The following is a 13,295-nucleotide window of genomic DNA, read 5'->3' on the forward strand; positions in this document are numbered from 1 at the left end:
CAAAGAAAATTAATCAATTAGCGCTTAGTCATTCTTTAATTAATATGATTGATTCATACTTTTAGTTCTTCGCTGAATTTAAGTATAGAAATCAACCATATTAAATCATCATTAATGTAAGCTTAAGGGCTGCTACACACAAAATTCTGTAACAGTATGCGTAAAGTATAAACTTAAGCCGATGAACCAATCAGGATATTGCTTTAAGTCTATGTAATCTAACGAAAATGGAAATAACAGTATATTTATTCATAATCTCGCAATAAGATAAGTTTCAACCTTACATGATTACCTTAGGTGATTAATAATTGACCTTACATGATTAATAATACTATCAGTATTAACAAATATTGGTCTAATTTCCACCGAGGGTTTAAATCAGAATGTAAGAATCAACCAACAGTCGAACATTCCCCTGCCATTCGACAGGGAAAAATTCGATGTAATGACTGTAATTGGTTAATTATTCTTCTAGATCTAAAATGCTAATTAGATAATGAAAGAATACACCAATAGCAGCGAACACTCACTCAATTGAATCCTCTGAATACGTCCATTCAGTACTATGAATCATCGCTTACTGAGCACAAGATCTAAGCACAAGAATTGTCGTACACTTATTTAGAGACTTCCTTAAGCACAAATGTCGATATATCGACTGTAAATTGATTTTGCTAAGTCAAATCTTTAGAGTCGACTTTGTATAGACGTCCTTCAAAATCGACTTTAGGACGTCTAGTGCGATTTGCGCTCACAAAGCTTAAATGTGGAATCATTTCGTCCTTGTTTAATAATTAAATAAGGCTGTTTATGGGTATTATGGATATGAATCGGATCACAGCTTAGAATGGTTGATTTAAAGTCAGCTTACAATCGTCTTTAAAGTGGAACATTGTATAATTTAGAGACGTCCAAGTCATCTAAGGCCGACTTACGGACATCCATTTTTCAGATATCTAAAAACTATAATCGACTCAGAGTTGACTTGTGTTGTTAGGGTTAAGTAGACGTAAATAACAGCTTGACATGGCATACGACTATTTTCTTGAAAACATAAGGTAATAAATTGTATGTCAGATGAGAAAGCTTTTGCGTTACGTTTAACTTAATAGACGCATAAATGTATGCATAAAGAAAATTATCCAATCACATTTCTCTTATAAAGACGCACATAAAATTTTTTTATGCATTTATGCGATTATGCAAGTTGTGTGGATATACCCTAAGTAAGTGTTACGACAATTCTTGTGCTCAGACTCTTAATCAACAAAAAAGGAATTAATAAGTTTATTTATTATAATATTATTAATAATGTACAAAAGATTCATTGGTCAATGTATCCTTTGAATATATGTGTTCTAGAGACACTACCAGTTTTAGTGAAAACATCTGCGCACGTAAGTAATTGGCGCAATCAGACCTTAGTCTCTATCCTCTATGGCTTATATCGATTGGTTTGTGCCGTACTACAGTTGGTACGAATGTCAAAGATAGACATCTGATTTGTTTGAATCCCAAGGTGTTTCTTCGCTGTATTCTCATATTTGTTGCTAAACTGCTTCTGAATCATTTTTGTTTTTTCTCTATTTATTTACTTATTTTTCTTATTATTCGATCACTTATGATGTCGTAGCATCGAGCGGATGTTATTTTCATCACGATAGAAATTATAACAATGCCTCGAAACTTGCGTCCAGAAATACGAGGTCGTATTGTCGGACAGTCACAAGCCGGAAGATCAGTAGCAGAAATTGCTGCTGATATTCCGTGTTCTGAAAAAACTGTCCGACGATGGATACGACGATTTGCCGAGGGCGGTGATGATGCTTTGCATGATCATCGTCAGAATAATCATGGTCCTCGTAAGACCGGACCGGAACAAGTGCAAGCTCTCGTCGCTGCAGTTGTTGATCGACCTTACAGCTCCCTCCAGGAAGCCATCAACGCAGCGAACATCCAAATATCCGTGAGGACCGCCCGGCGACGTTTAAACGAAGCTGGGTATTATTTCCGACCAGTCCACAAAATTCCATTACATCAAGTTAAAATTAATAATTACATAGAACATATTGTCAGAAATTATATTAATATTGACTTTACCATACATTTTCGTTTGTCACGGAAAATAGCTGATGAACTTATTGCACGCTTCGAAAAATCAGACATTTTTACATCTTTGAAAGGTATTTTTATTTATTATTTTATTTTTATTATGAATAGTTTAAAATACTTAATTTCTTCAAATTAATTTTATATGATAAAATATTTATTATTTAATTAAAAATTATAGAACGTGTAAGATATGGTCCAATAACGAGTGAGAAGTGTATCTTAAGTTATTTGTGGTTTCTTGGCCATGAGGGTGGCTATCGAGACGTATCTGATCGATTTGATATTACAAGAAATACATTGCATACAATTATAACAAGAGTAACGAAATTTTTAATGCAACTTGCATCGCAAACAATAAAATTTCCTACGTTGGAGGAAAAAGAAGCGACAAAGACACATTTTCTTCAATTAAAAGGATTTCCTGGAATTATTGGTACATTAACAAAATTTATTTCTTATGTATTAAATTGAAACATGTATTAAATTTATATTCATTTTTATATAACATTTATTTTCAGGCTGTATAGATGGTACACACATAAGAATTGACAAACCACAACAGGATCATGATTTGTATATTAATACAAAACAATATTTTTCTATTCATATGCAAGCAACTGTTGATCATAACATGAAATTCATAGATGTTTTTATTGGCAAGCCAGGATCCGTCCATGATGCAAAAGTATTCAAAGAATCTCCTTTGTACAAATCTCTTCAAGAAATTTGCTCAGGTTAGCAATGATTGACATCAGTATAATTTTTTTAAATTTACATCTGGATAAATAAGTCTTATTTTAGATGGATCTTATTTACTTGGAGATAGTGCATATCCATGCTTAAGAAATTTAATAATTCCATACAGAGATACTGGACATTTAACTCAGGCACAAAGACATTTTAATCAAAAATTAAGTTCATGTCATGTTAAAGTTGAAAATGCAATCGACTGCTGGAAACAAAGATTTAGACAATTATATCATTTCAGGTTGCGAAACATCGTACGTATGGTTCAAGTTATACATGCTTCTTGTATTTTACATAATTTAGCAAATAAAGATGATTTAGAACTCTTAGAGCCTCCACTTAACGAGGATTATCTTGACTTAGAAGAAGAAGTAATAATAAATATTGAAAATGATGATGAAATAATTTATGAAAATCAGCATGGTCATGAATTGCGAGACGAATTGTGTTGTCAACTATTTGCACAATAATACATTAGCTAATATTACATTAAAATATTATAGAATACCTCATAATTACTTTATTATATCACATACAATACTTTTTTTATACATAAATTATATTGTTATTACTAATTGTCTTTATTATACAAAAATAAATGTAATTGATAATTTTAATAATAATAAAATTATCACAGTGATAACATACTTTTTATGATAATTGTAACTGACATACAAAAAATTAAACTGAAATACATAAAAAACAATATTGCTTGAAAAAACTCAGAAAATGAAAAATAAAGATTAATTAATTTAGAGTAATTGTATTTATGTCTAAATTAATTTAGATAATAATGATTATTATTGTGTCTAAAATAATAATTATTGTATCTAAAATAATAAGATATTTCTATAATATGTCGAATAACATTTAAGTTTCTGAGCGTTTTCTAGCAAGGACAATGTGACACAATGAATCATTACATTCTTGTCTGCGAACGTTAAACAAGAATGAAATGCTTTAGATTGTGGTCAAATCTCACTACAAACGATTTGAAGCGTTTGATGGACCAATTAGAAGGAAGAATTTTACAAACTGACCAATTAAAAAACGCTTCAAAGCGTTTGCAATATCGCGTTAACCATACCCTTACTGTATTATACTGTCCTTGCTGGAAAACATTTTTTGTAAATTTAGAAAAACTAAGAAAATTGGAAATTTGATGGAAATTTGAGAGTAATTGCACTTATGTCTCTAAAATAAAAACAAAATTTTTGTAATACAATGAATAAAATTTAAGTCTCAGTAAGCATGAAAAACTTTAAGAAAATAAATGTCAATGTGGATTGTACTTATGTATCCAAAATAAAAATAAAATATAATATTTCTGTACTGCATCGAAATAAACCTAACAGTCTTCTCTGTATCTAATAGAATCTTCCTTATTTTTCATTACAGAGTGCAGAGGAGACATCTGACTATGTTTTGTAAAATATATTCAACAAGAGCTTCGTACTCCTTTTGCAATCCATATCTAATATGCAACTTATTATTTTGCTTAAGAATTAGTAAAGAATTAGTAAAGAGAATGGATTAAAATGGATTGAAATTTTTTTCTATCCGAATACGTATTTTAAATAACGAATACTTTTTTTGGATTTAATTGAATTCAATTGGATTCAATTGGATTCAATTAGATTCAATTGGATTCAATTAGATTCAATTGGATTGAAAAACTACATTTCATATTCAAAATTTTGAATGAACAGTATTCGCAATGTACAGAAAAGGCTAATATTATTTTTAGATTGAAAGACATAGAGATATGCTCCATGCAATTCCTATAGATGAATAAAAATGCATTCAGGATTGAAAAGTATTCATTTTAATATTCGTGAATCAATATTTCTGAAAATCTTCATCCATTTCGATTCATTTCAACCCATTCTCGGTTGTTGGGTAATCTTTTGCTATCTCCATTCTCTTCATTCTATAGATAATCCTTTAGATTATTTACAGTCTTCGTTACAAAATTTTTTACTAATATCTTCAAGAAATTTATTTCTGCTCGGTAGCTATTGACTATAGTTCATTGCTGTGTTGCACGTTTAACAAAGTCTTCTTGAAATATTTTTAATATGTTTACACTCTTGAAGTGTTTGCGAATTAATACTTTCAAAATTTTGTTTTTCATTTCTGAAATAAATGTACAGCAACTTGACATTTTTTTTTTAATTTCGCCTTTTATTGATACGTGATGTACCTTTGTGTGAAAATTTGTCTTTAAGGTATCAGTTGAAGTATTATTTATGCTCATTTCCACCGATATAAATAACTTTAATTTCGGTTCAACTCTTCGTTTTTTTCTAATCTTTAGAATTAGAAAAAGACGAAGAATAAAGCCCAAGACACAATGCGAGGGAATAATGATAGCACGATTTCAACCTATCAGAAATCGGATATATCGGAATATACAATTTCTGATAGGAAATCGTGTTATTTGTATCGCTATTCCTTCGCATTGTGTCTTAGGCTTAGGTTGAACCGAGATTAAAGTTAATCTACAAATGGTGAAAACGGACATAATGTAATGTTTGCCGGAAGTTATCGCACTAACCAATAATTTTATGTTTTTAAGTCGATCTCTCCAAGCAAAACCTCTATATCTATTACTTTTGAGCAAGTGAGACATTGATTGGTCGTACAACTTCCGTCGCGCGGCAAGCATTATCAAGTTCTGTGTGCAGAAGTCATTAGTATACTTAAGCCGGAATCAGATTATGCATTGAAGAATGAGATTGAAGATTAAAAGATTGAAATTTGATCAATCAGAACAAAAGAAGCCAAAATTTCTTTGTGTTCATTGGTGAAATTCAATCTTTAATCTTTAATCTCAATCTTCAATGCATAGTCTGATTCCTTAAGATAAAAGTGGAAAGTTCATACGATGCAAACAAACTTATTAGGGCCATTCCACAACTTGCATAGCCGCATAACTATATGTATAAAGAAAATTATCCAATTACATTTCTGTCATAAAGGCAAACGTAAATACGATTGGATGATTTTCTTTATATATGTGTTATGCGGTTATGCATCTCAGAATACGAGAATGGATTAAAATGAATTGAAATGGATTCAAATTTTCAGAAATATTGATTCACGAATGTTAAAATGAATGCTTTTCAATCCTGAATGTTTTTTTATTCATTTGTAGGAAATATAAACATTGCATGGAGCATATCTCTATGCCTTTTAATCTAAAAATAATATTAGCTTTTTCTGTACACACAAACAACACACAAACACATTGTGAATACTATTCAAAATTTTGAATAGGAAATGTAGTTTTTCAATCCAATTGCATCCAATTGAATCCAATTAAATCCAAAAAAATTATTTGCTATTTAAAATACGCATTTGGATAAAAAAAATTTCAATCCATTTTAATCCACTCTCGTTTGCTGGGAAGTTGGAATGGCCCTTATTAAAAGGATAAAGGTTCATGTGGCGGCCGTGAGGGCGTTAGGTGTCGATCGGGCGCTGTACAGCTTGGTGCAGCTCCCGGGAAGATAATAAACAAAAGGGACGATGGTTCGTCTCTTTTGAAAGACATCTTTCCCTTTGTCAGGAATGTTTCGCGTCGTGTTCGCGACCGTTTGAGGTTATTTTCTCGCGAGTGAGACACCGCCATCGAGGTGAGTGCCCACAAAAAGAAACACGACACGATCCACTCGTATCCTCTACCCCTCGCCCTACCCTCTACCCGCAATCCGCAATTCAGATTTAGCGGCGCGAGCTCCGTTTGGTTGCGATTTTGACAGGTTATGTTGACAGGGCGCGTGTAACCTTGGCAGTGCCTCGGGGCGACCTCGATCACTCGGGAATCTGAATCGCGGAATTATCGTTCTCCCCTCGTGTCGCGTTACGTAATTACTCTCAGTTTGTTTCACAAAAGTTGCGCAGCGTAGCATCCGCAGGCACCACGGAATTTCAATTTTTATGCAGCCGCAGCTGTCAACGTGCCGCGATTTCGACCGCTCACCGCGCCATATTGATAGCGGAGTGTTTTCATTTGGTAACTCCTATTTTTTTCGGAACACCTCGCACATGCGGTACGCTTTTATTATCAAAGCGGTTGCGAAACAAGAATCTTCGATCCTCCGAGTCTTCAATAGAGCGAGCTCTGTACATGTAACAAGATATACTAATTTGGAAATGGTTTCGAAAATCAGTCATTTTTAGACTCTCACATGTTGCTTTGAAGACTTAAAAACTCTGACCGATAGACCGATACAATCTGCACATATACGATTTTAAAAGGCAAGCAAGATCACAGTTTTCTTATTCGAACGTTATTAACATTGAAAACACCTGTACGAAATATAAAACGCACATTTTAATAGCACATTGAATTTTGCGTATAGGATTTTCACTATTGAATTGATTAACTTTCAGTTGCAAAATGACAGAAAGTAGTGTACCCAGAATGAAGTCGCGTAATGGAGCGCGACTCTTTAAGAATCCACCACAGCCGCACATGTGTATACAAGATTTTATACAGGTATTATATCATTGTGATGACAGTGCTCTTTGCAAAAGTTTATTACATAACTTGTAGAAATCAATAGAGTGGGTATTACATAAATATCAATTTTCTTGATAGGGTACTACAGCTCCATGTTATGTAAACGTACTGTCTTGGGACAAAATTGCAATGCCTCGTAGACCTTCACTGCCTGTGCCACTCTATGGAGGTATGAGAGTGCCACCCCCTCGCACAAAGATAGAGGCTATAGTGTTTGCTGTAATGGCCAATCCAGAAGTTCTACGAATAAATGGCAAGAATGCTCAGGATGTTAAAGTAAGTAAAACATTTTTAATCTGTAGAGATTTTCTAACAAATATTTCTTGTTATATTAATTCTGAAGGAGTATAAAGTCTATGATATTTTTATCACCTATTATACAACTATTATTTTCTAACAGAAGCGTACGAGTTTTATCGAATTACTGTTAGACTTCATAGAAGCGATGAACACAGGAATAGTTTTCAATCGTAATTATACGATAATGAAAGATCGAGACATCACAGGTGAGCTGAAGGAGGTTTGGAATGCAGTGCTAGCCATACGTGACAACGAGCAGCGTCCTCCTCAGCAGGAAACTTGGATTGATGTTCAACCTCCCATGTCACAATTTCTACAGTATCCAGAACAGCAGCAGCAGCAGCAAGAGTATATACCACAACCACCGCAGTATCACTCGAGCGTCACTTATGGTAGGATTATTAACAACGAAAATATACATTATGAAAACTATGGACATCAGCCTCAAAGTCCGGTAATTTCCAAGAACGAGCCTATCTTCATATCCGGACATATTGTGACGCAACACTCCCCCAATAATGTTCGTCAAATTACACTCGATCAACGTACTGATAACTATCGCGAGCGCGGTAGAGATAATCAAGTTGTGCAGAATATTATTGCTGCACAACATCAATTTCAACCGAGACAAACATGGCCACAGTATGTGAATACAAAATACATGCATCCAAATTCGAATCTATCATATGGACCGCCTGCAAATACCACTCCCGATATTAATCCTTCGAACCAAATGAAGCCTTTTCAGCCATATACTACTTATCAGCAGCAACAACAGCAGCAGCAGCAACAGTCGATACCGCCTCCGCCGCCGCCACACATGGATAATGCAATGCACATTAATATTCGCAGGATGCAACCGCAACCACAGCAGTCACAAATACACTTTAATCACGTACAGTCACAATATGAGCAATCTGGGTCATCATTCAATGTACAAAACAATGCGCATAGAGCAAGTAGACCGCATATGGGAGTAGCTCAGAAAAACAACGCTACTAAAAGACAGGCAAATTCACCGACACATATTTCTTGTACAAATTGCCAAAATAGAGAAGACCAATCTTTCATAAAGCCGAAGAGTCCTGTTAAAGTTCTTCAAAGGGAAATGTTGACGGAGCGACAAGATTCAACTAATTATGTGGAGAATAAAACTCTAGCAGAAAAAACAGAGCAACCGAAAACTGTCCCAGTGACAGATTTAGATGAGGATCTAAAAAAGAATGATGAATTTGTGGTTGATACATATCCAGAAAAACAAGACATCTGTAATTCGGAACTCGCGCGTACCATCGATCAAACACCGTCATGTGAAGAAAAGAATTCTGTAAAACTAGAATCTAATAAAATGATGGAAACGAAAGAGATGGAAGTGCCAGCTATACAATTGACTCTTCAAAAGAATGCCAATAAGTTTGTCAAAGGCAATGCGCGAACGCGAAGAGCGCAAACAACCAAAGATGATAAGCATAATTCTTCGGAGAGTCCAAAACGCTTACAGCCAACGGTGAATAGTATTATCAAGAGTGTATTCAAGATTAACCCAGGCAGGTCCAATGAAGAATCATCCAGTAAGAAAAAGGCGAATGGCCAAGCAAAGTCGACTAATGGCAAAGCAATGTATGAAAATGAGGAACAAGTACCGCAGGGATATACAATATTAAAGAAGGAGGCTCAGGAGGAGATGGTGAGCGAGATCGCTCAGTTATCTATTCAAGACTGCAAGGACGTGACTGAAGTCGCTCCCATACTCTCGTGATAGCCAGGCCTACAGCTGGTACTCAGCTGTGTCAGCGTGCGACCAAGGGCTTTGTTGTAAATAGATAGAACTTTATTCAATAGAGAGAAGAAACAAAAGACATCGCAGATAGAGGAGAGGAAGGGGGAAATACATCTTTGACAAAATCCAGACCTTTGAATGGAATTGATCTTTGAGATGGCTTTGATTATCATTGCGCGAATACCTCACTCAATATCATTTATAATTTTATGTCTGTCACAGTGTGCTGTCGAATTCTTTGATATTTGAAGCACTATCATTTTATTAGACACTTCAATAGTCGATATTAATTTAATTTTTAATGATCCACAACTGCCCGATATAAAATGTTTTCGTTATTAAAAAGTTTATACTTCTTGAAAAATTATGATAAATTCCAAGCCTAAGATAAACAAGATAGCAGTGTAAATCGTTAAGGATTAATCAGCAGCATCAGCAGGCTGTGAGAATTATTGCGAACATCGCAAATGTGATCATAATATCATAAAGTAACGGTACTACGTGTGTGATATCAAGGAACGTATTTATCAGCTTTTTTTTAGTCGACTATGGAAATGTCAAGAAATTTATTCGCAATCGAAGCTGGGTACAATTTGAATTCATGTATAATTTAATTCATCAATTTTTATGATCATTTTTTAAAAATCGTTTTAAGTAATAGTTTTAGATGTTTCAGTATTTGTTATAGTTTTCATTTCGCTGTACCTGTAATTACAAAGTTAATTGAGTTTCGAAATATCGAGTTTTTATTGCAGTGGAATTTATTAAATTTTTTTTTTACCTAGATTTGCCAGATGAATCTAATTCTTTTTACTCTATATTTTGTAAAAAAGTAAGCATTTAAATGAAATATTATAATTTGTTAAATTATTAAATCTTATTTTGAATAAGTATATATAATATGGATATATATCTATATCTACTCTAAAAATATATATTACTTGTTTGCTTTTTTTTACTGTACCCACTACGGTGACGAATGTGATCATTTCAGAACATAAATTCACGCTTGCTAATCGAGATCCGTCTATCTAGTAATCAATCTGCTTCCAATATCTCGCGGCAAATGAGATCAGATAAATAGAGGAAGTAGTATTAAGATATTTTTAAGTGTATGAGATTTTTGAACGCTGCCTCTACGCACGAAAACAAATTGAAGTTAATTTTAAATTGAACTAAGCATTGTAGCTGGGTAAAAAACGCCGGCACGTTTTCGAATGCTACTAAACATTGTGTTATTATACAATAGTTTACATGTCAAATTATCGAAGACCTATTGAAGCTTATTATTATTCAATGTAATAATAAGTATATACGCGAGATCTGAGACATTCAACATTTTTGTTAATTGATGGAATGTGCAAATCAGTAATAACCGTGAAATTCACTCCATAATTGAAATGTCTGAATCTATTGTTTTGCCCAGCTCCATTAAGTATACAGCGATATTGTCTATAGTTAAGAAAAATTCATAGGTTTAAGTCGGAATAATATGTCATTACTAGGCGAACGTTGCTGTAGATTTACGAAGAAAGAAGCATTTCATTATAGAAAACTAATTATCTCGTACTTATCTTTCCACAAAGCAATCGAAAAATTTCTATCAAAATTTTTCCATAGCAAAACTTTGTTCACATTACATTAAATACGGTAACTGTCCAGTTGCACTGTATTCGAACATTTCGCAAAATTTTTATAGAATTATGTATATTATCGTATAATTAAATAAGTTCATTTAAATTTTAATATAATTTTGCTTAACAATGATTGCCACAAAAATATTGGAGCAATATCATCTGTTTTTCAATATCAATAATGTGAATATCTTATGACTTAATAACATACTTGAATAGATGGTTTACGATTTATATTCAAACATTATGTAATTACAATTTGTTGTAATTACAATTAATAATTTTACAATTTAAAAAATAGCATTTTACAGTTTAATAAATAATTATTTAAAGATATCAGATAAAATATGAACAAATAAATTAAAAAATATATATGAAAATTTTAAATAAAATAACTTTCCTGTGGAAAGTTCATTATTTATTAATTAAACAATGCTTGTCCAGATTATGACATTTCGAAGAAAACAAACGCAACTGGATTACTACTGTACCTGAAATATGAACGGAACATAAAGCTTCTTTTTTTCGAAATATAGTCAGTGAGTCGTTTTTTAATCTTATCATTCTGGATGTTAAACTTTACAAAAATAATTTAAATTTATATATTGTTTTAAATTTATATGTATTACAGAAGCGCGCTAAAAATACATATATATAATATACATATATTTAATAAGAAAATGTATTAAAAATCTTGATATTCGATGAATTAAACAGACTAAATTAGGAAGAATTAAACGACTCACTGATCGCGTATAAAACTGCATCTATTTTCTTGATTGCCTGATCTAATTTGTCAATCATATTTTAATTTCTTCAATATTATTCATATCATAAGTTTTTGTTCCAACGATTGTCCTCCACGCGTTAAATACTCAGAGTCAATTTGCGATTTAGAGGACGAATCTGCCATTACAAACTCGCTGTAATCTCGTAAATAATCGAGAAAACATATAGAGTTATTATATAATAACCGATTTGAGGAAACCTCATTTCTCAGTCGAGCATACTTTGTTTAATCAGCTTAAAAAAGAAGATTCGTGCATGAGATACAATCTGATCGAAATTAATCGGTCAATTATCATGCACACAATCACCCAATTATTTCTTGATTAGTCACGACTAGGTCACACACATTTTCTTATTTAATATGTGATGGAACTGTCTAAACGCACATCATACATCAACGACCTTGTTTCTGAAAACGTTGAACAAAAACAATAGTTTTAGCAAAAAAAAGTCTAATGTTTAATGCGTTATGTAGTCATCGATGCTCTTAATGAACGGTCTTCTAATGTAAGCGTGAAAATAGTATTTGGCCTCCAACATAAATGATATACTGTCATCGTATTTTAACAGTTTTCAATAATCGCTGCCACAATAAGAGCGGCGAATAAAGCTGCCATTTTTAAATTAAAATAGTTGGAAAGAGTCGATTTTATCGCGCAGTATCATATGTATGTATGTATGTATATGTGTGTATGTATGTGTGTATGTATGTGTGTATGTATGTATGTATGTGAGAGTGTATATGTGCGTCCTTGTACAGCCGATCACAGAAAAGTTGAAACACTTTTTTTTTGATGGGTTTGATGGGATACAGTTTTCTTATCGATTGATTCATGGATTCATAAATAAGAATTGCTTGATGAGCAGACTACACTTCGAAACCTATCGAAAAAAAGTGTTATGACCTTTCTGTGACCGGTTGTATGTATGTATCTAAAATCAATAATTGGCTGTCTTAGACTTCAACGAAGTCGACTTTATCAAAAATATATTTTTGTACTTCGTAATGTAGCTTCTTGGCTGAGAACAGGGCAATTTAGGAAATCGCGAAATTGTCCCTCAAAACTAAGTATTATTTTTTTACGAACAAATAAGAATGTTAAATAATCACATTGTTACCATGCTTAGAATTGAATTGAATTCTATAGCTTATTTTCATATTTTGTTTATATTATAAATATTATATAAAAGACTGGGATTTGTTTTTTATTATCTTTAATTAAAAAGCTGATTAAATTATAATATTCGAATACAAGATGAACAATTTGCTTATTGCATTTTTATAGAAACATAAAAATCTATATCGTAGGATTTATTTCTTATAATGGAAAAGTAACGAAGCGCGCGCTTTAAATGTTAGCTGCGAAAATTAATATAAGAATGCCTATAAATGTTCAGAAATGGC

General features: G+C 32.6%; 2 protein-coding genes across 2 annotated transcripts; both read left to right on the forward strand.

Annotated features, from left to right (window-relative positions):
* Positions 1–1,675: 1,675 nt before the first annotated feature.
* On the forward strand, positions 1,676–3,506 carry LOC105620747 (putative nuclease HARBI1). The gene is made up of 4 exons (XM_012202237.1): positions 1,676–2,183; positions 2,291–2,545; positions 2,631–2,846; positions 2,914–3,506. Exons 1-4 carry the CDS (start codon positions 1,676–1,678, stop codon positions 3,327–3,329), a joined length of 1,395 nt encoding a protein of 464 aa, XP_012057627.1. The 3' UTR covers positions 3,330–3,506.
* A 3,758-nt stretch (positions 3,507–7,264) lies between these two features.
* On the forward strand, positions 7,265–9,446 carry LOC105620692 (bromodomain-containing protein DDB_G0280777). Its single transcript, XM_012202182.1, has 3 exons — positions 7,265–7,363; positions 7,466–7,663; positions 7,788–9,446. Exons 1-3 carry the CDS (start codon positions 7,265–7,267, stop codon positions 9,444–9,446), a joined length of 1,956 nt encoding a protein of 651 aa, XP_012057572.1.
* The last annotated feature ends 3,849 nt before the right edge of the window (positions 9,447–13,295 follow it).

The sequence above is a fragment of the Atta cephalotes genome, assembly GCF_000143395.1.
Source record: "Atta cephalotes unplaced genomic scaffold scaffold00028, whole genome shotgun sequence".
NCBI classification, from domain to species: Eukaryota; Metazoa; Arthropoda; class Insecta; order Hymenoptera; family Formicidae; genus Atta; species Atta cephalotes.